General features: G+C 41.6%; 1 protein-coding gene and 3 long non-coding RNA genes across 7 annotated transcripts; 3 read left to right on the forward strand and 1 right to left on the reverse strand.

The window, feature by feature from the left end:
• The first annotated feature begins 10,111 nt into the window (after positions 1 to 10,111).
• On the forward strand, positions 10,112 to 12,635 carry LOC107305274. 3 transcript variants are annotated; one of them, XR_005812778.1, is made up of 6 exons: positions 10,112 to 10,495; positions 10,591 to 10,672; positions 10,782 to 10,861; positions 10,942 to 11,831; positions 11,915 to 12,002; positions 12,125 to 12,635. It is a non-coding gene; the product is annotated as an uncharacterized LOC107305274 (long non-coding RNA). The 3 variants fall into 3 exon arrangements; XR_001551407.2 differs by having other exon boundaries at positions 10,942 to 12,002; XR_001551408.2 differs by lacking the exon at positions 10,591 to 10,672 and having other exon boundaries at positions 10,942 to 12,002.
• Positions 12,636 to 13,206: 571 nt separating this feature from the next.
• LOC107305255 lies at positions 13,207 to 13,718 on the forward strand. Its single transcript, XR_001551376.1, has 3 exons — positions 13,207 to 13,289; positions 13,377 to 13,445; positions 13,647 to 13,718. It is a non-coding gene; the product is annotated as an uncharacterized LOC107305255 (long non-coding RNA).
• A 122-nt stretch (positions 13,719 to 13,840) lies between these two features.
• On the forward strand, positions 13,841 to 14,519 carry LOC107305256. Its single transcript, XR_001551377.1, has 3 exons — positions 13,841 to 13,917; positions 14,196 to 14,309; positions 14,382 to 14,519. It is a non-coding gene; the product is annotated as an uncharacterized LOC107305256 (long non-coding RNA).
• Positions 14,520 to 16,135: 1,616 nt separating this feature from the next.
• LOC102699349 lies at positions 16,136 to 21,333 on the reverse strand. 2 transcript variants are annotated; one of them, XM_015842313.2, is made up of 10 exons: positions 21,239 to 21,333; positions 20,351 to 20,406; positions 19,746 to 19,782; positions 19,314 to 19,648; positions 18,985 to 19,208; positions 17,646 to 17,799; positions 17,259 to 17,559; positions 17,057 to 17,183; positions 16,857 to 16,927; positions 16,136 to 16,410 (listed from the first exon to the last, which is right to left on the reverse strand). In XM_015842313.2, exons 2-9 carry the CDS (start codon positions 20,398 to 20,400, stop codon positions 16,869 to 16,871), a joined length of 1,287 nt encoding a protein of 428 aa, XP_015697799.1. In that variant the 5' UTR covers positions 20,401 to 20,406; positions 21,239 to 21,333; the 3' UTR covers positions 16,136 to 16,410; positions 16,857 to 16,868. The 2 variants fall into 2 exon arrangements, with proteins under 2 accessions (XP_015697799.1, XP_006662963.1); XM_006662900.3 differs by having other exon boundaries at positions 16,136 to 16,772.
• Positions 21,334 to 22,320: the final 987 nt, after the last annotated feature.

Here is a 22,320-nt window from a genome sequence, read left to right on the forward strand (position 1 = left end):
GATTTTCCCAGAGCACGGTAATGGAGTTCTTGGCGGTTTTGTGAGAGGAATGTGAGCTCGAGGAGTGGGGCAAGTGCGCCGGACGCAGGAGTGTAGGGTGCGAGAGTGCGAGGAGTAGAAAGAGAGCAATGGCGAAAGTGGCTGAGTCCAGAAGAGAGGTGAAGCTTATAATGCAAGCAGGCGGAAGGTGACCATTGGTGCAGTGCGATAAAATAGGGGATCCGTTGAGATTGTACCGTTACAACAAAGTGAGCCGATGGCAGAAATCGGTTACAAGAGAGGAAATTTCGGAACAATAAATTATTCCGAAATTAGGGGGCATGTGTTAACGCCAGATTTTGGCAAATAGTCGTTATGGATTGAAACACGGTTGAAGACCGAAAGGGATAAGAAGGCTCGAATCGGCTGGAGACAGGAAACTGGGTGCGATGTGGTTGCAGCCGATAGAGTCCAGATCGAACAAGGATGGGAGTCCGATTGGGCCCAAAGCTTAGAGATAGATTCGGTATTTAACTGTGAGTCCGTGTAGATTAATTAGGATTTATATCGAACTTTGTTTAGGATTCTGGGGTTCAAGTAGAGTACGGATAATGTAAAGGTAGTTAGTATCGAATTCTTATTCGGTTAGGTTAGTTATTTCCCGGGGCTATAAATATAGGTGTCCGGGGTCCTTGTAAATTATCAGCAGATCAATTCAACTTGGCGCATCGCCTCAAAACCTTCGACTAGCCTAAGCTTTCGGCGCGGGGTTTGTCAGCTTCACAATATAAGTTCTAGTTTGTCAAAACCCGTTGATCAACTAGGACAGAACTGTCTCGGTTAAATCTGATCTTCTTCTTGGTTGATCGGCGGGCTGAGCTCTACTACTGCTTTGATCTACTTTAGCTTGAAGTAGTATTAGTGCTCGTTCAAGTCTCCGCGAGTTCTTCTTTTCAATCTGGTAATGTGGCTCTAGTTGGCCTGGTTCTATCTCGGTTTGGTCTGATCAATCTGGCTTATTGGATCCACGTTGAGAGATTGAATCGGGGTTCATAGAGGCTTATCGCTGGAGTTCTAGTCGACATTATCTTAAGTAATCCATTGACTGGGTTGTTGATCTCGTTGATTTTCATGTTTCTATGGTTATATCGTGCTAGACTGCATACTGTCTCGGTTAGATCTGATCTATGTACGTTTGTTACGATCTATCCATAGAAGCATGTCCGATTGGCCGAATTCGATGAACCGGTTGGTGGATTATGTTGGTTTGCTATCTTGGTATTTAGAGATTATAATATTCAGCTGATACCATGTGTGATTATGCCTAGATCTGTACTGTCTCGATTAGATTCGATCTTCTAGCTATGGTATGAGTATGCATGTTGTTAGTTATTATTGTTTTATGTTAATAATTAGCATAGCATCCGAGTTTCTATTCAATTATGTGTTTAGTCTCGTATCAGCTGTTAATCTCATGTGTGATAAGCTCTGCGATGGTCCGATCAGCCGATTAATCTTAAGATTGTCTCGGTTCGGTCCGATCTTTTAAGATTAGTTGATTGATTGGGCTGCTCAGTATTTGATGTGACCACGACTAGCATGGATACAACTATTGCTCACATCAAGTTCCTGATGATCAAGTGTTGGAATCTGATTCGGCCACATGCTACATTGCTAAGTTCAAACGGCCGCCAAATCTTCATACGAGCTCCATTTTTGGCCCATGAGTACTTGATGGAAAGGTTTCGGAGTCCTCTTTCCAACGGATCCAGCATCGTTGTCAAATTCCATCCGAGTAACCGGGAATTACGAAAACAATGCGTCATGTCACCAGTAATGGGCCTATGAGCTTGTAACTTCGTCTGGGACCATGGCCCAAGAGGGGGCCAAGGGAGGCTGCGTCCCAACCACAGGGAGGATGCCCCTAAGGCCTCCTCCACTCCTATAAATAGCTAGCTACCCCTTCAGGGTTTCTTGGGTTTTGTAAGATTAAAGTTTAGCCTTTGCTACTTGATTGTACACGTGTATGTTGGCGCAACCACTCGGATACTTGTTTTTCAAAACCCCAACTTATCTTTTGTATTCAATTCCTATTTGCAATATCAGATTGCTTTTATCTTGTTCTTGCTTGTATCTTCGATTTGCTTGCAGGAATAAGGTTGACTTGCACCGGCAAGATCAACAATCCAAGGAGAGGTGTATCGATTGCTAAGGGGCAACACAACGTCTTGTACGGTTATAGTCGGATCGTCAACGTTTCTCCCAAATCGTAGTTATCCTAACTCACCGAAAGATCGAGCCACCCATGTGCACATCAGTATTTATCCTACTTCTGACTCAGCCGATTAGGCATATTTACAACTGTCATCATAAAATTCCTGTAAAGCCGATCGTTTAGTCTATCGGCTAGGGTCCTAGGACGGCGTCGGCTCTTTGGCCGATAGCGATTCCGGGGTTAACTGTTTTTCATGTTATATCTTGTCAGTTACAGAATCAAACTGACTGGGACGCTCAGTATTTCTAAGAATTAGGTCTTGCACTGTAATGGTCTAAGATTGATTCTCAGTCCTACTTGTGTGACCGTTGATTGTTATTTTCAGCATCAACAATGTCCAACGGGTTGGCCAGCCGATAGCTTCGATGATACTTGATGCAACATCTGGTATACTGCACCCAACAGAAATCGGCCTTGGGGGAGAATGTTGCCATCAGCTAAGTATTCCACCAGGCATTCCATTTTGGTGGTAGGTCCGAGAGTCTGCCCACAAAATACAAATCTTTCGAGCCACAGGTTGAGGAAAGTGTTGTGCTCTCGATGATCAACCAGGCCATCTGGCTTCCGATGGCTGTCTATGTACTTACTCCATCCCCCAGCCCCTTTGGTTTGCAGCCGATGCTAGAAGTTGTTCCGCAACTTGTAGGGGTTAATGGTGGATGTGATGTTGAGGCCGGTGAGCATGACCACGTCCATTAGCGTTGGGGTCATCGGCCCATGTCCAAAGAGGAATGCATTAAGTGCATCGGACCAGAAATAGGATGCACCGGCTAGGAGAGCCTCATCTTTCTCCATTTCTGACAAAGATAGGCCGATGCAATGCCTTATCTCCATTTCTTCCCATTGGGTCCCATTGGCTTTGTACACTCTATTGTACCAGTTCCTCCATCCTAACAGGGGAGTCGGGAATGATCTAAAGGATTGGCTCCAGTCTGATGTGTTAAGCTGGGCGTTTTTGAAAGGGATCCTAAGGGCCTCAGAACTTGGTTGGGTCTGAATTCCCTACTGGCCCGAGGAAGAAGAAAGAAGCATTGGGGCATGAAATGAGAATCTGAGATTTTTGGTTCTGAGGGAAGAGGAGAAAATGGAAAGCTTTCGTAAGTACATTGAATAAGAAAGGTAAGGGATGTTGAAATGAATACAAAAACGATCGACTAACGATTGAAAGATAACCGGAAGCAAGGAAGGAACAGTAAACCCTAGGTAATCGAAAAGTGGGAAAAGCAGAGCGTGAGCAGGTGGAAAACAAAATACGGGTAAAGAAAGGAGGAAAGGAGAAAGGATTACCTCAGGGATCTCGAAGGGAACGACATCCGCTGAGGGAGACGAGTTGGGCGAAGCCATAGTGCTGCGGCGGATGGTCGAATGGCGAGCGAACCCTTGGTGCAGGACGGAAGTGCGCTTCAGTGGCCGCGGTGATTCTAAGCGAGGGAAGATTGGCGCGGCGAGAGCAGAAAGTGTGTATGATGATCGAAGGAGCTCAGGAGAGGAGGAAGGAGCAATGGCGGGATGGCGAAGTCTGAAGGGGCGGAAGCTTATAACGCAAACTAACGGGAAGACAGCTGTTAGCACAGTGCGCTGAAACAGGGAGTCCGTTAGACTGTACCATTGCAACAGAGGTGAGCCGATGGTGGAAATCGGTTACAGAGGAAGAAATTTCGGAACAATGAATTATTCCGAAATTGCGGAGCATGTATTAATGCCAGATTTTGGCAAATCGCCGTTATGGATTGAAACGCAACTAAAGACTAAATCGGACAGGAAAGGGTGGATCGGCTGGAGATAGAAGGTTGAAAGCAGCACGAAGGCAGCCGATAGAATCCAAGTCGGACAAGATTTGGAGTCCGATTGGGCCCGGAACTTAGAGATAGATTCGGTGTTAGTTGTTAGTCCGTGTAATTTAATTAAGCTTTATCTTAGAATTTGTTTAGGATTTTTAGATTTAATTAAACTCCGAATACAATATGTTAGTTACTAATACGGATTCTTATCTGGTTAGGTTAGTTAGATCCGAGTGTATAAATATGTGTGCCCGGGGTCATTATAGATCATCTTTAGATCAATCTAGTCATTCGACTTGCTTGGACTTTCGGTGTGGGGTTTGTCAGCTTCTCAATGTGAGTTTTGAGTTCGTCAAAACCCGTCGATCAACTGGAACAAGACTGTCTTGGTTAAGTTCGATCTCCTGCCCGGTTGATCGGCGGGCTGAGTGCTATTATTACTTTATTCTGTTCTAGCTTTAGGTAGTAGTAGTTCTCGATCAAGTCCCCGTGAGTCTCTTTGTCCGGCCTGTTAGCATGAGTTTAGTCAACTTGATTCTGTCTCGGTTCGGTCCGATCAATCTAGTTGGCCAGGTTTGTGTTGTCAGATTGGATTGAGTGCTCGTGAGGGCTTATCGCTAGAGTCTTAGTCAACCTTATCCCAAGTAATCTATCGATTTATTTGTTAAACCCATCAATCTTTGTATTCCTATATTTATATTGTGTCAAACTATGTACTGTCTTGGTTAGGACCGATCTATGCCTATCTGGTTCGATCTGCTTATAGGAATCAGTCCGGTCGGCTGAATTTAATAAATAATTTAATCGATTACGCTGGTCTGCTATACTGTTATTCGTATATTACAATGCTTTGTTGATTTCACGCATGATTGTGCCTAGATCTGTACTGTCTTGGTTGAGCTCGATCTTCTAGGTCTAGTATATGCATGCATGCGGTTAATTATTATTGTTCCATGCTAGTAATTGGTGTAGTGTTCCCGTTTATATTAAATTTCACGTTTAGTCTCCTATCGGCTGCTGATTTTACGCGCGATAAGTACTAGACCAGTCCGATCGGCTGATTAATCTTAAAATTGTCTTGGTTAAGTCCGATCTTTTAAGATTAATTAGTTGATTGGTCTGTTTAGTGTTTATCTTACTACTGATTTAGCCGATTGAGCACATTTACACTTGCCACCATAAAATTCCTGTAAAGCCGATCGTCTAGCTCATTGGCTAGGGTCCTAGGACGGTATCGGCTACCTGGCTGATAGCGATTCCGGGGTGAACCGTTTTCCATGTTATATCTTGTTAGTTACAGGATCAAACTGACTAGCACGGCTGACAATTCTAAGAATTAGGTCCTGCACTGGAGTGATCTAAGATTAACTACCAGGCCTACGTGTGTGACCGTTGTTGTTATTCTTTGCTATGACGATTTGTAAGAACCATCATAAAGATGGTATTTGAAGAGTTATCATTTGTAAGAGTGGCAAATTGTTAAATCTCCTACAAATTCGTCAATGCGGGGATGAAGCCATACCCGTGTTGTGGTGAAGCCGTGGGGCTTGGGTGGCATTTTGGTGGACGTGTGCTGGTCTAGTGTGGCTTAGGTATAGGGCTCGGTTGGGAATGTGGGGTGGGGCCTAAGTTGGGTCAAGGAGAAACCGTGGGTATTAGGACGTGAACAATGCGATACACTGGCAAGTGATCTCATAAGACCATGCAGGTCGCATGCTAGCGTGAAGCAGAGAGGAGGTGAGATGAGTCCTCGCAAAGGCATGGCTGCTTTGAGGAAAAGGCTTGGTTCAACATGGAGGAAAGTGACATTGAGCTCATCGTTTTATCGATGCTGTCATCGATGTTGGACCCGATCCGCCGCCAAGTTTGATGTTGCTGCCAGGGCTTGAAGTTGAACTTGCGCTTGATCCAAGGTGGCCGGCCACTCTAGAGATCAATGCTGCTTCCGCACTCTTCATCGGTGCTATTGAATTGACCTTGATGCGCCAGTAGGAGGAGGTCCAAGGAGGTGGGGTGCGAGCACCACCCAAGACAAGGCTGGCTGGCTGGCTGGCATCACTAATGTTGTATCTGAGTCTGACCGTAAAGATTCCCAGTTTGCTCCACCCCGCCCACTGCTCTGTCTGATGCCAAGCTCCTATCTTCCTTTGCCAATTAGGAAAGACAAAGAGGAAATAGTTTGCCGGTGGGAAAAAGAGGAAAACCGTAGGTGGTGGTTGACTTTATTTGTAGTATCTTTTTATCTCCTAGGGTTTTCATTGCATAACTTTAGATCTAGACATGAATTAAATTGAAACAGGGGTTGATATGAACACTGAAAGGGCCGGGCCGAACACACAATACTTGTGGGTCCCATCAATAATAGCCTGCATTATGGAATAATTACCTTAAAAGTACATCTATCCTACATGGCACCAGAGAAAATCCTGAGAGTAACATCATTGTTTATGCCCTTAGTTGTCGCACACCATATAGCTTGAAAGTACCTCCGTTGTAGTACACAATACCAGTGTTTCTAATAGTGCTAATAGGTGGGGCCAATGCGGTGTGGCACTATTGAATAGCGAGAGAAGGGTAAACACAACATTTAGCAGTATAGTGTATAACTTTCCATGATCGCCATCTTTGTGAACCCCTCTAATCTGAACTCAAATGTATACTTCCTGCAAGTCACCAACTAAAGAATGTCTCCCTCCGGGCCAATCTTAATTTAGATGAATTTGTGAAACACTGGACTCTCCAAAGCATTCGTTCCGAATCATGCACATAGGGTGTGTTTGGTTTCTTTGATTAGGTTGAGCCTGGCTCGTATCACTGCACCTAACCAACCCTATCCTGGTTCATATGTGTTTTGCCGTTGTGTTTGGTTGCATGCTTTTGTATGGCTAGGCTAGCTAAAGACGATGTTTGATAGCTTGCACTTGAATAAGGAAAATTGGGTTTAGAGACCACACAACACATACACATCGATTTTCCACAATCACGCCAGCCAGGCCCGCCAGAAACAAAACCAAGTCCGTTTCCGTGCAATCAGGCGCGTTCTCCCTTTCTGCATCGATCAAACCTGGCCCAGGAGCTTTCCCAGCTAACCAAACATCCACGCACTGCACAGGGTGAGCCTGGCGGAGGCTGCATGCAACTAACCAAACGCAACCATAGTCTATGCTGGAGACATCATATATCATATAGTTTTTGGGAGGGCCACGTCAGCTGGCCACTTGAGGTGCTACAGGGCAACAGTAGCCAGTTATATCATCCAAACTGCACTTGAATTCACTACGAAGAAAACTCTCTGGTACAGTGGAGAAGGCGCTTCACCCGGAACAAAAAATTCGCTGGTGCACTGCAATTTGAGTCTTGATTTAAAGTGTTGTTTTTTATATTTTTTATTATCAAATATATCAAAAATTTAACACCGAATTTTTGACATTTAAATAAATTCTTAAATTAAATCATTATTGTTGTGATTTTTACGGTCGATTATTTTGATTGTTGTACAAAATTAGCAAATATATTTCTACATATAATTATTTTATTTATGTATAAAATTTATGAACGGAAATATTTTATTTATGTTTAAATCTTATGAATACCTATGTATAAAGTCTATAACAATAAATATTTTATCTATGCGTCAAGTTTATGTATATTTATGTAAAAAGTTTATGAATGGAAATATTTTATTTATGTATCATGTTTATGAATAGAAAAATAGTAATAGGAGCACCATTAGATTCAGATTATAACAGTGTAGATTAATAGTTATAGTTGTATAAGAAGTATAATCTATTATATATGAAGTAATAGAAAAATAAGTCATCATGTTCATTTTTATGGGCTAGAAAATCACATATAAAAAAAGAATCTGATTAAAAATACAATTTCGAGATGGTAGACATTACCACGTTAATCAAAAAAGAGAGAAAAGAGTTATGATTCACTCTTTTTCAAAATCTTCAATCGGATACAAATATATGTACATGATGCGGATCTGTAATGTCACGTTGACTTCTCTTTCCTAACTTAACAACACGAGGAAGCAAACAATAATAAAACAATAGGAAAAACTTTGTCCAGGCTATGATTTGGAATCTGATTTTCACATTGGTTCTCAGCTCCCAATAAATATCAAGCATCACTACAAGTACAAAAATAAAATCTAACATATGGTGGGAAAATATGTTTGATAATTTAAAGTTGATGTTTTAAACTAATATATGATATGTAGAACATGTACATGGCCATTGTTTTGCCTTCAGTTTAAAAGCATAAGCGAAAATTGATTAAAACTTAATTTAGATAATTATAAAACTTAATATACTCCATGCTTAAGAAATTAAAGAAATATATTTAGCGAATTATGAAAATAGCTTGAAAAGAAGCCGCAACATATACTCCCTGCCCTAAAAATTGTCTGATTAATCATAGGAGAAAGAAATTTTTTGACCTTTCATATCATGGTATGCATAGTTGTATACAAATAAATACCAGGTTTGTTCTCTTTGCCTAGAAATATTCATATTATTCTAGGAAATAGAAGAAACTACATTGTTTAACCATTGATGAGTGAATTGTAGATTAAACAAAAGAATCCACGTACATATAAAATTTATACATATTTTAATTCTGATTAAGAAATAAAATTAAAAAGTGGAGAACCTATAAACAAACTATTATGTTTTTAAACAATATAAAAGATCTAGAAATTCCTATTTTTATTGGAGAAATAAAAGTATATTAAATATTGCCAATTCAATATTATAAGATATTTTAGCTATAACTATATTCATCAGTGGATCAATAAATATACTTTATAAATTTGTCCAAATTTATTAGTATTCATATGAAACTATGAACAACCATAAGATCTTATAATATAAATCAATTCTAATTAATATTAACTAGAAAAGGTTTGCCTGCTACGTCACACAAATATGAAAATTGAGTGAACAATAAATAAAACAAAAAATGAGGAAATCGGTACACTTTAATGAAAGAAAAAGAGAACACTTTACACCATTAGATTATAATAGATATATATTTTAGCGGTTGAGATTTAATTGAAAACTATATAACATTTTGATACGATTTTCTTCTTTCTAATTTGGAAAGTTATATCATCGTTGACTCAGACACCCACAAAATTTTTGATCATAGCAACAAAATCTGACAAGTGACATGTACCATCATGACAGCATAGCCTAATCAAAAGCAAGTTGTGAAATTTAATTTCCCACACGAGGCAAAGGCTAAAGTCCTATCTTAGGGGAATAGAGATCATTTATGTACACGTTTGCTCTCGAGATACAAATAGATAAACAAACGGATAACATATAGATAAACAAACGGATAACATACAGATAGAATCATTAGATAGAATCATTCTGTTTGTAAGCACGTAGAACAAATAAATAAATCTCGCATATATGTACATTAGTCTATTATCATTTTGTTTATCGGATAAATAAAAGTAAAGCATATAAATAGATCTCACATGTAGCTATGGGTGCGACACACCGTGGCAAGATTAATATGCTTAAAAAATCAATACAAATATATAAAATATTCAATAGAATTATACTAAACAATAATTAAGAAAAGTTCACAATAATACGTTCTATAGTTTAAATATCAAAAGAGATACGAGTAAAACATAAAAACGTCTTAAATCTAGCCACACAAATCCACGGGCTAACTGCTAGTTTTCTTAGATGAAAGGTGAATGACTGGGGCGCCCATGGTGCTAGCCACGTCACCGGAATTTTCCGAACCGTCCGATCGGAGATGAGCGGCTGGATGGGTGGGAGGCTAGGCGTCGCCACGCGTCGGTTTCGCGGTGTGCGCAGCCGTCGCGTGACACGAGCCTCGTAGCTTTCCCTTTCCTCTCTGTCTGCCACTCTTTGCAGGCCGCCGCTTCTCGGCTTCCTCTTCCTCGCCGCTTCGTTCCCGCCTTGCCTCTCCTCCGGGCTGCCTGGCCCTGCCTGCCGGTGGTGCCGCAGGCTGCAAGCCCCACGCAGATGTACGCTGCGCCGCCTCAGAGGTCTGGCCGGCGGCCATCGGGACGGCGGATCCCGGTCGCCTGTTTGTCCCGCCGCGGTGGACCTGGCCGTTGCGGCTCGTGGCATCGGTGCCGGCAGTCCATCTCCGTCCGCCGCTGTTCGACACCTGCCGCCAAGGTCGACGACCCGCCGCCGTGGTGGTGCTGGCCATTGCGGCTGCTGCTTTCGGTGGCGGCAGCCTATCCTCTCCCTCCATCCCTGTCCGTCGCTGTCGGACGCCTGCCGTCAAGGTCGACGACTTCCGCTGCATCCCCATGACATTTGGATCTGTGGAGGAGATCGTACACGAGAGGCACGGCATTGTCTTCTCCTCCGTCGGCTCCGAGTGCTAAGTCGGTATCCTCTCCTTCGTGGACAAGAATCAGTTCGACCTCGCCTGTTCCATCGTCATACAGAACAGCGTACGGATCCCTCTGTCTTTCCCTATTTCATATCAATCTTGTTCCATTAGTTTTTTTTCCTTCTTCACAAACTTCATTGATTTACTCACGCACAGGTTGATTGAACCATGTTCACATAATCAAATCAATTAGATCTCTTCCCCATTAGGATCGTTACAACTCGGGATTCGTTTTTAGGTCAGCTGGATTTGGCTGATTTTTTTTCCTTTCATCTGTACGAATCAATTTTGTGCCTGAGCTGTTACTGTTTTTCTTGCTCTAACTGGTTACCTCTTGCGTTCAACAGAACCAAATGCCTCTGCTGGCTGTTACTGAAGTGAGGCATTCGGTACTTTCATTATTAACAAGCTTCGTGCAGGCATTAAGGTCAGTAAATACTGGCCATTCCATTTACTTGGGGGCTGTTTGGTTGTCTGTATTAGGTTTGACTCGCATCTGTCATGCAGGGAGACGCCTGTTTGGTAGACCAGATGAGAACGAGAGTCAGGGCCAACAGATGCAAAACGGGTTCCGTGGCCAGGCTCTCGGTGACCTTAAACGGTGGAATCGAGCGTATCTGCTTGGCCTGGCCGAAGGCATGCATGCGGGCTGCACCCGCCTGTGCAGGCGCGTACCCACGCGTGCAGGACTCGGTGACGCCTCCTCCACCCTCTCATTTTTCTCCCTCATTTTCCTCCTCACAGCCAAAAACTAGGGTTTGGGGAGCCCATTCACCGCCGGTCCGATGCCATTCCACCACCAGTGCCCGCGTCGGTCACCGTCCTCCCCCGCGCTCGTTCTCCACCCACTTTTGGTCGCCAGTCCGGTGGTCGCCATCGTCCTCCTCCGCCGTCCTCCGCCCCTGTCGTCCTCAACCAAGCTCGTGGTCGCCGTCCTCGTCCTCCGCCCAGATCCTCCTCCGCCAAGCTCCTCCTCCGTGGTCGCCTCCTCCGCCGGGGTCGTCGGCTGTCGGGCGGCCTCTGTCTCTCATAGCGAGCGTGGAGGTCGGGGGTGTTTAGCCTTAAGTAACACTTGCTCATCTGATTCAATTCGCTGGTGGAACTAAAAGTCTGGATTATTTTTGTTCTTTTATAAATTTAGTGCCCTGTCTTTGCATAAAAATGCTTACTGCTCTGGTTAAAAGATTTGAGTTTTGAGGCTCAAAAGATAGCACAATCTCAGTGGTTCTCATGATTAATTTATTCAAACGAACAGAGTAGGGATCTGGAGTGGCTGCGAGGGGACGAGTTTAGGCGAGTGTGAGTGGTTCATTTGAGATAGATCGCACTGGTGGAGATGACGATGTGTTAGCTTCGTCGCATGTGCCACTCTGATGATGTTTTTTAGTCTCTATTAAGTGAGCTTTGTAGTTGTTAACTACTTGTATTCACTTCGACAGTTTGATGGTGTTTGATTTATAGCTTAGAGTAACTTTTACAGATAGCGGAGGAGAGCAACGTCGATTTGCTGAAGATTCTGAAGAGTGCAAACACCATTTTGTAGTGAACATGGTCATATGTTGGCTAAGGTGGAAATGGATGCCATCCTATTCAGATTATGCTTATTTAATTTCAGCCTTGTTTTATTATTTGAGATATGATCCCAGCCTTGTTTTATTCTTCTAACCATTTACTGCCCTCCTTATGGCAGCTCCCAGTATGATCAGATGAACTGATGATGATGCTTCATTTTGACCCCCTCATCTATGCTTTGCTGCGCAATCTGACATGGTTTCTGCTATTTGAAAGTCTCAAAGAAACTGCTGCTTTCTTGATGTTCCCTGGTTTCTTGAGCTCCCAGTTGGTGTTGTGAAGAATAAAAGGTGTGCAGGAAGTTCCTGGAGCAACACCACCCTGATATGATCTAACTATCATGGAGAGGTGGTAGTGGGAGTGCGGGACACAATATTAGATAGTTTTATATAGCACTACTGGTTATTGGTTAAGGTGGTAGTGACACCAAATTGTTTTTTTAGGAATACATGGCTAAACTTCATGGGTAGCAGTGGACACCAGGAATTTTTTTTTGTAAGAAACATGGTTACATGCTGGCTAAGGTGGTATGGATGCCATACTTTTTGGACTATGCGTATTTGAACCAATGGTGGTTAATGATGTTGCTTGTATTTACTACCGTTGTTTTACTGGTGGTTAATGATGTCGCTTGTATTTATTTCCGTTATATGATTTTGCACTCATCCTTCAACGTGCAAAAATAGTGGTTAATCTTTGATTAATAAATTAGTGCTGCTTGTTGTGAAACAGCACGTAATTAGTTCATCCAGATGTCACACAAGTCACAATCAGATTTAATTCAAGCCAAAATCTGTGTCAAGCCAGAATCAAATTTAATTCATGCTCGTTCTCGCGTTGCTGATGAACGTTCATGAAAAAACAATTTCAATTTACACATGTACACATGATTTTTATTGTACTGCATAGGATAAATCTCAATATGCAAGAGAAGATATTTATACTCAGAAACATGTCTAATCTAACCAAATAGCATCTCCTCCATGCAACCTTTCACTACAGGCAACTAAACACCATCTAACTATATCCGGGCTCATTCAATATAGACAACCAAACAAGTACATCTGTATATCCAGAAACAGGCTAAACTTAGCCTGGATTACAGAGATGGGCCAGACTAGGATGGTTCAAGCAACCAAACACACCCTTGGCGTTTGTCATTTCAATTTATAGTTGTCCTACTGGTGGGATGTGCTGTTTAGGTATGTGCTGTTAAAGCTCCTGGCTTTGGGGAGAACAGGAAAGCAAACTTGCCGGACCTTGCTATCCTTACTGGAGGAGAAGTAAGTTTAGAGAATTCCCTTTCTCCACCTTTGGGTGTATATAGTTAAACGATTGTATGGTTAAGGCTTGCATCTTTAATGATTCAGGTCATTACGGAAGAGCAAGGAATGAATCTTCAGAAGTTTGACCCTCAGATGTTTGGTAGATGCAACAAGGTATGATTAGTTGGTTACTAAAAGCCTGGTGGCTAAGCTTTGGTACCTTCGGACATAGTTTTGTTTGATGTTTTATCAGTTCTCTGCTCAGACATTTAAGATGTAATGTTAATTCTTTTGGAAATTGGATTTACGTACTGTATATGTGTAAGATCTGTAAACTGTTCCAATGGTTTGAGTAACATCCCATATCCATAATAGGTAGCTATGTAAGGATGACACTGTTATTCTTGATGGGGCTGGAGACAACAAACCCATTGAAGAGACGGCAGAGCATGTTCGTACAACTTCAGTTTACATTGTTTCTGACTTTTTACATTAAAAAATGTTGTTGTCAGCATGTGTGTTGTTTATTTATTCGAAGAGTCTTCCTAAGGATTGAATTAACAGTATTGAAAAATCATCCACTTTAGTTGCTGCCTCCACTCCTGATGACCGCCCTATCACGCCATCTTAAAACGTGAAGAGCGAGGTTAGTTTACTGTATTTGAGGATATTCTTCTTTTTCTAAGCAACTAAGCCAGAAACTCTCAGTTTATACTTTAGGTGTACGTACCGAACTCGTTAGTTCCTTTAGGATACATTGCCATTAAAATAACTTATTCAACTGATTTTGTCAAGGCGAAAAATTCTATAATATCTTTGGCATATGATTTTTACCTTATTTATTTCATTTTGCTATTGTGGTTTCATTCTGTCTAACCCTTTTATGAGTTGCATCTGCTAACCTCATGATGTTTACTCTTGCAGCTTCATGTTCCAGCCTCGTATATGTGGCGATCAGGCAAATAAACTCCATCTTATTTTGTCGTATCAACGCCAACCCTACCCTGTAAAGAAAGATCCCAATTGTCAGGCTGACAGGTGAACACGTTTTGACACAGTTATCGTTAGGCCAGCTGCCTCTTATAGCCTACTTATTGATTATCCGGACAGAGAATTTGGGAGTATGTACATCAACTGTGACATCCTTCCTCCTCGCAATATAAAGGAAGGTACTGCAAAAAAGGTCTGCCCTTTCCACTGCATAATTGAAAGAAATGGTATCCTGAGAAATTTCAACAAAAGCTCCTCTTATAATTGTCTTTTCTTGCAGCCAAAAGACCGGGATAACTGAATAGATCAGACTATACTTTATTCCCTATGATATAGTTAGTGTACAATCTTAATTTTGAGTAAGAATTTTTTCAGATTTACTGATCAGGTAAGAGAAGAATAGGACAATGGAACTGGAATAAACAATGAACCATCTTCTACTGCACATGAACAAGAGAGGAGTGTAGAGCTGAACTCAAACCAATCGAACCAAGAAATCAGAAAAGAAATCAGAAAGAAGGCATCTGTTATGTTCATGGTGGACGCATGAAAGGTTCCTGTCGGCTCAGTGGCAGCCGCAATCTCAGAGTTATCAAACCCAATATTTGCTTTCTTCATCATGACGGTTGCTGTACCATTTTATGGAATTCTTTTTGTTAATATAATGACCTAAGACATTTACATATTAAATAGCACTCTGTATGATCTTGCAAGTTGTGGCTTTCGAAGCACATGACCTCATACGCATCATATATATTGGTAATTTGTGTTAAATCAGTTGCTGGTTACTGCCTTAACGAACTGCTATCATTTTTGTGTTCCAGCCTGTAGCTTGTTTCCATTTTACTCCAAGTTTTGTTATGCTCTGCAGGAAGGAATGCTGGCATTTCACACAGCGTACTTCGAGGGGATTGTAAAGAGCCTCTCTCAATTCAATACAACACTTTCATCTAATTTGGTAAATTCAAAAGTCGTTTGTTGCTGACTTTTGTTTCTTGTGATACTCTCATCTAATTTGGTAATTTCGAAAATCATTTGTTGGTGACTTTTGTTTGTTCTGATACTTTAGTGTTGACATAATCAAATCGGTTAGATCTCTCCCCTATTAGGTTCACAGAACCGGGGAACAGCCTTCAAGTCAGCTGGATTTGCCTCATTGTTTGCTCTCATTTGTAGTAATCGATTTCCTGGCTGAACAGAGCCCCTTATTGGTATGTCATACTCTAATTTTTTTCATGAACACCTTACCCATACCAACTTCTGAAAATTTCAGCATCCAATTTTCATGGAAACCTTACCCATATGCCCTTCTTTAAATTCTTACACCTGACGTTTTCACACTACATCCGAGTTTTCTGCTTTATATTGTTCAACTAAATATTCGGTACACCACTCATATATGTTTTTATTATGGAACTAGCCTGTGGCTGAAAATTGTGCTTTTCTTTTCTGTTATTTCTCTGTTACCACCATTTACAATGGCTAAACGGTTAAGGCCTGCCATTTTTTATTCCTAGGGGAGCAAACTTATATCCCCACCGCCCTGTGTTATGAACCTAATGGTTGCTATACAAATGCATGTATATCCTAAACCCTGTATGAGTATGATATTACATCGTTTGTAGATGACGTACGTGTCTGTCTTTTTTCCCCAGGAGTTGCAGTCAGCATTCTTCACAAGAATCCTCCCTGACATAGGGTATGTGAAAGGACTTATTTTCCTACTACGATCAGGTAACCATTTTTTTACCTTTTGTCTACTCAAGCATATAAGGCCTGTTCTTTTCTTCTAATTTCCATGGTATGATCAACTAATTCACATATACTTCCAGAGTTTTCTCTGTTTCAGATCTTTTGGTAAACTTTTTCTCTGCATATATATAAGATTCATGAATGGTGCAAATCATAACAATTTTATCTTTTCCAATGTACAGTGCGGTGCAATTAAGTTATCTTCAGGCGGCGCGCAAAAGGGCGCCCCAGACACTAGTTTCATATGGTAATGCTGATGACACAGATGTTGAGTGACTGGGACAGCTAGCATTGGGGTCTGGCCCCAGCTGATGCTCTCTTATTGTCTTATGGTGTTTAGATATGGTTGCAGCCTTGCAGATTGTCGAAAATATGTCCTCCAAAGCTCCAATGCTTCCTGTCATCATGTTTTTTTTTTCTAGGACAAGTTACATTACTAGAAACGCAAAAGTAACATCAAGTAATTTTAGACTGAAACGACATTAACCTAACAAGCCTATACTTCCAGGCGACATTGTCAGGTTATGATGGATGTCATTCCATCATCCAGCAATGAGCTTAACATCCAGTTAAATGACAGCAACACTAGATAGGCCTAAGTTACATAACCAAAACAGATAAGCAAGATATCTATGGTTCCAATGCCAAATTCACTATTCAAGCATATAACATCTACCAACTACTGGACAACAACAGAACTTAAAACTGATTCTAGTAGTCTTTTTAATTCTGAGGCTTTCTTTCTCTTCCCTCCTACTTCTGCAAAACAACCAAGATGGACTTCAATGACAAGTGGATTTATAGCTACTAACATGTTCGATCTCATATCATGCACAATCCTACCTGGATTCATCTCTAATTGCCCATTTCCTTCCTTTTCATCTCATAAAACATTGCCATGTAGTCATTCTTGTCTGCATGAAATTTAGATCATATGGTAAGACCTCCGTGATAAAAGTTGTTGTATATAAATTGTTCTTTTCCTTTTCAGGATAAATAAAACATATTGCTCATTTTAGTCTTTGGATTTAATGGCTTCTTACCTCTTAGCACTGGAGATTCAGTTATCCACTCTAAACTTCTAATTTCTTTTCTTAATTTTATCATGTAATCTCCTTTTTCTTTTTGAAGTAGTCTCTCACAGTTGAACTTGCTACATTCAAGTTTATCCTGAAAAACAAATATTATATTTAGAATAAATGAATGGTACTATAAATTAATGCAATAAAATAAACAGAAATTCACCTTTTCACCCATGTAGGTGTTATAACTGTCATCTGAGTGTGCTGCAATGTATGTTCTCAGATGTATCAAAGAATCTAGCAAGTTATTTTCCTTAAGTTCCTTGCCTGCAAACATTTTCAAACCAGCTGCAATTCCAAGTGTACATTTTATTTTACTCAGTGCTTTCCCCTTCTCTGTTTCTATAAATTTCTTTGTTTTCAACCTGTCTCGATCTTTGTCTATCAGCCAAAAAATTTCTCTAATGAAATTAATTTTTATAATTGATTCCCATACTCCTGGATGCCAAAGTATTTCATCATATCTGCATGATAATATAACAACACAATTTTAATGACAATAACATGATTTTATTTGTTCTCTTCAGTATAGTTAATATAACTAACTTACGTTACTTGCCCTTCTTCTGGTTTTGGCCCTGTTTCCAAAAAGGCAGCTAAATCTTTCAACTCCTCATTGACATTTTTTTCATCTCCATATAATTTTTTGAGATACAGTCCTACTCCTCTCCAGTTAAACCGTTGGACATCTCCAATTGTTACCTCTGTTTATTTAAAAAAAAAAGTGACATCAAAATTTTTGACATAATGAGGGTTGCTACTATGACAAAATTATCCACATAAGAAACTTTAAATGTGTGCTATCGATCACTTTACGACACTAGGAAATCATGCTCAGCTCAAGTACATTCTAAATTGGTCCTCATTGGCTACCCACACTGAGCTATTATAAATATTGTTTCCCAATATCTTGGAGACAATATGATACACTCTTAAATTGTTTTATTCTTCTATGTTCTTTCCTATATCCTTGGTAATGAGGCACAAAATGTAGCATAGTGGGCACTCCCTCCACACAAGGTGATTTGTCTTGTTAGATCATGCCACCCCAACACCCCAGAACAATTTTAGGGCTAGCTAAGTATATCAAAAGATTTAAGGGATGATTGACACCCTTCAACAGGTTGTGAGCATGATGATTGGCATGGAGACATCACCTACCAAAATTTAATAGTTCTAGAAGCTTCTACTCTTAAAACTTTACCAAATTTTGTCAAGGTTTCAAACCAAACATATCCCAACGCTATCTGATTTTGGGTAGGTCTGTTTTGGGCAGCAAACCAAACAGGCCCAAGTAACGAGAAGGTTTTGACACAAGAATTCCGAGGATAGAATATGGGACTTTGACACAATATAATCCAATAAATTAAGCAACAAAACTCGATGGCATTGTGTATAACGACAGAGGCTAAAGGTGAAACTATTTCCATCATAAATAAAGAAATGGAATCCAAGAAATAGAATATGGTATTTTGACATAAAAGACTCCATGAAAAGAGAAGGGTGATACTTAAAAAGCTACCACCATCGGTTGTAGTGGCCTGCTTGAGCATTGGCACTTGCCTCCTCTAGCTCTATAATTGTTGAATAATGCTAATAAGGTGGTCTACCTCGTTAAAGAGTGCCAATAAGGTGGGCGGATGAGAACTAAGAGATATTATGATCATAATGGTCCACTCGACCACCCGTCAACAGTATACATAGAGGACCATGAGGACAGTCCAAGTCCAAGTGCCCCAAGGTCATATATGAAAATTAAGGATCTTCTTTCTTGATTAGTAGACAATGGTAACGAGTACTAGTCGTTTCTATTTTTATTATTTAAAACATTATGGACATACATAAGTGAAATCAAAGATTAACAAAAATATATTTAACCATAAGCATACCTTTGGGGCGACCTTTCCTTGTTTTCTTTACAAGATCTTGTGGATGTCTTAGAGAGAAATCAGCCACCACAACTTCAACCTCCCCTTCTACTGTAAGCTTATAAAAGATCATAGAGGAACTAAGTTTCACAGACATCAATGGAATAGCTCCAGCAACACTGCTAGTCCCAACATCACTGTTCATGTAAAGTCCATTTATATAATTTACCACATCGCATATTGCCCTACAAAATTTAAACAAGTATATAATGTGTTAAAAAAAATAAACCTATGCACATAAATTTGTATAGCGCATTCGTGCTGGTTAGTTAGTTTAAACAGAATCATACCTAAAAATTTTGAAACCAATGTTTGAAAAACCAAATATGAAGGAGTCCTCGATTGAGAACATGAATTCTCTCCCTTTAGAGATGAGGGATGCCTCAACTTTCTCAAGTACCAGGTAAGCACTAGTGCTGTCCTTAGGATTCTTCCATACACCTATGGGTTTCAGCAAGTTGGGGTGGTTACATCTGCACAGAATGCGGTATATTATCTTTGCTTCCTCAATTGGTTTTGAGATTGCAACACAGTGTCCTGTGCTACACGTGGCATGATGTAATGCTGTGCCTTCAATCTTGCTCTCGTCCACAACTAGCTCACAACTTGTTTGTTCAATCTCTATCTAACAAATGAATGTAATATGTTAATTAGCTGCATGGATGTACGCATGTTAGAGATGTATTGTTTTTATTGAAGGAATCTAGCTCGTGTCAAGTTACCTTTCCAACTGGCGGATCATCACGTGCGATATGCGCCCTAATTAAGACACAAAAAGCAAACATCTGAGAGCACATAAATTGACGGAAGAAACAATTTTTGCACTTGGAAAAGGCTATTGATTGGCACAAAGTTAGTTGCATGTCCACCTAGTCTTTGTCTCGATACAAATGGCAGTAAGATTTTATAAGCTTACTTGTAATAGACTCGTCAAATGCCTCTTACTAGACCGGCATCTAAGAATCCAATTTAACATATATCATATTTGTAAGAAAACCTCCCCAACATGTGCCTCATGCACAATGCTCATGATAGGGAGAACCTACGGAGTAAATCACATCCATCCTAATGTAAAATAGTAAAGTATGTCAGATCCCACCCAATAAATTTGCATGTGGTACCGTGATCGTTTTGCTAGCATAAATAAGGAATATACTAGAGAATTTGGCATGTATGGAAGGTAAAAGCTTAAAATGTAGCAATAAGACTAATTTATACTATACTGTGAAGTAACCATACGTCCAATCCACAGTAGTGCAAAAGGCACTTGGACAACAAACTTCGGGCAGAACAGATAAAAAGATTTGATGATAGCGAATAAACTTACAGTACTGCCTTTGCATTGCTAGCCACTTCTTTGTTTTTCCCCGTTTCCATTGGACTCTACAAAGTATATCACCAAATGTAAATAGGTGAACTTAATTAGTGTGAGTAACAAACATTATCTAGAAAAAAATAGTGCCAGTAGCAAAAGACACATAGTTGGTCAAATCCCTTTTGTGTCGAACAAAACAGAGCTAATTATGAAGCAACTTTGAACGGTATCCTTGCAAATAGTTTGTTATAGAGATAAACAATAGGTTGATAGGTTATTACTAAATGGTTCCAGTATTTTAAGCATATGATGAGATCTTAACCAAACTAACCAGATGCATGTTGCCATAGGAAGTAAATTATGTAGAGGCCTAGTGAGCACTGACATTTTGTCATTACAAATGAAATGGTAAATAATTTATCGACAAAATGAGCCGATGGTACTAGCATGTAAGGCCATGGTTCAGTAAGCAGAAGATCGAGGAAAAATAATAGATGATTCTCTCCTGTGACACATCAACATGTAGCAGTTACATGTGGTGGCGCGGCATATTACCATATGCATAGCAAAATTTCTCTTTAAACATCAACTTAGAAAAGAGCTTCAAAGAAAACAAAACATACTTAACTTATTTTATACACCACTGGAAAGCTCATTTACGAATATCATGAGGCAATATATTTATGAGATAGCAAGCCACTAAAAAAGCAGAATGCCGCCTTTGTAAAACATTTCAGAGGAATTTTACACGGTTAGTTGTCTTATGTGGAATGAAATTTCATAAAGTTTTTACAATGTAGTGCTCTAATGAAATTAAGACCTACTTAACTAAGTGATATCAACTTGGATCATGTCCTAGTAGCGCAACAATTAGATATTGGTGAAGCGTGCAGGAAAAACCTTAGATCGATGCAAAAGGTCAACAGCGCAGGTGCAGGACGTGGGCAGCAATCGCAGCAGAAGCAGTAGCTGGTAGTCGCCGCAGTCGGCAGCAGAAGCAGGAGCCGGAATCGCAGTTGGATCAAGCCGGCCGGTGCCCGGAAGTCGAAGTGCCAAGCCGCAGCCCGCACAAGCAGATGATGGGAATCGCAACCTCGGAAGTAGGAGCAGGTGTGGCCGGTGTTGATGATTCGGCCTTCCTCGGCGGCGGAGGGTTGTCCTGCGCGCGAGGCGTCGCAAATGCGCAGCAGATCGTGGCCGGTGAGGGGGAGGCCGGTACGTTTCAGCGGCTTCCCTCTCAGTGGTGCGAGCGTGGGCTTACGCCGGGAGCGGCGCAGCACTTGCCCGCTCGGGTTTTCGACTCCTCAAGAAAGCAGCAGGTCAGGTGGTGGTAGCGCCTGCCGCGTGCTTGGGCGAAGCGTCTCTCACGGTACGTACTGGAGCAGACCGCCGCAGTCGTCGTCGGCGGCGCGCGCAGACTTCTCCTCGCCTGGACCTGGAGCAGTCGGCGCGGGCGCTCGTGTGTGCGTGGCCGGCGCGACCACAGGAGACGCCGATGACGGCGCGGCGCGGCGCTTGTCGTCGGCGAGAGCAGAACTTCCCCTCGCCCTCCCTCTCGACGCGCTTCGGCAGGTGTCAGGCGGTGGCGCTCGCGGGCGCCGACCTGGTCCTAGCTAACGCCCGGAGCGCGCACCCCACCTGCCACCGTGGTCTCGTCGGCGCCGCTGCCTTAGCGCGGAGTAGGTGGCGGCGTCGTCGTGGCCGTGGCCGTGGCCCCGGGGAGCAAGACGAGGGACGCGGCGCCGGGGGAGAGAGAGTGGAGGTGGTGGACCTGGTGTTCGCAGCCAGCTGTCACGAGACGAGACGGCGACAGCGACCGGTCGGGAAGTGGGTATTCGTTGAGACTTGTTGAAAATGAGAGAGAGAGACAGAGAGCACGGCGACGCCCCGTACCTTGTCCCCAACTACGTACACACTGACACAGTGGGCACGTGGTCTTGTGGGCTCCACCTTCAGTGAGAACAGAACCCCATGGGTAGACT

Source organism: Oryza brachyantha, chromosome 11 (assembly GCF_000231095.2).
Source record: "Oryza brachyantha chromosome 11, ObraRS2, whole genome shotgun sequence".
In the NCBI taxonomy this organism is placed as follows: domain Eukaryota; kingdom Viridiplantae; phylum Streptophyta; class Magnoliopsida; order Poales; family Poaceae; genus Oryza; species Oryza brachyantha.

Bases quoted from the DNA above. Each gene is read 5' to 3' on its own strand.
- LOC102699349 (XM_015842313.2), bottom strand. From the start codon at position 20,400: ATGGAAACGGGGAAAAACAAAGAAGTGGCTAGCAATGCAAAGGCAGTA. The intron at 17,560-17,645 runs GTAAGTTAGTTA...ATTATCATGCAG, and splicing joins CCAGAAGAAGGGCAAGTAAC to ATATGATGAAATACTTTGGC. The intron at 17,184-17,258 runs GTGAATTTCTGT...TTTGTTTTTCAG, and splicing joins ACACCTACATGGGTGAAAAG to GATAAACTTGAATGTAGCAA.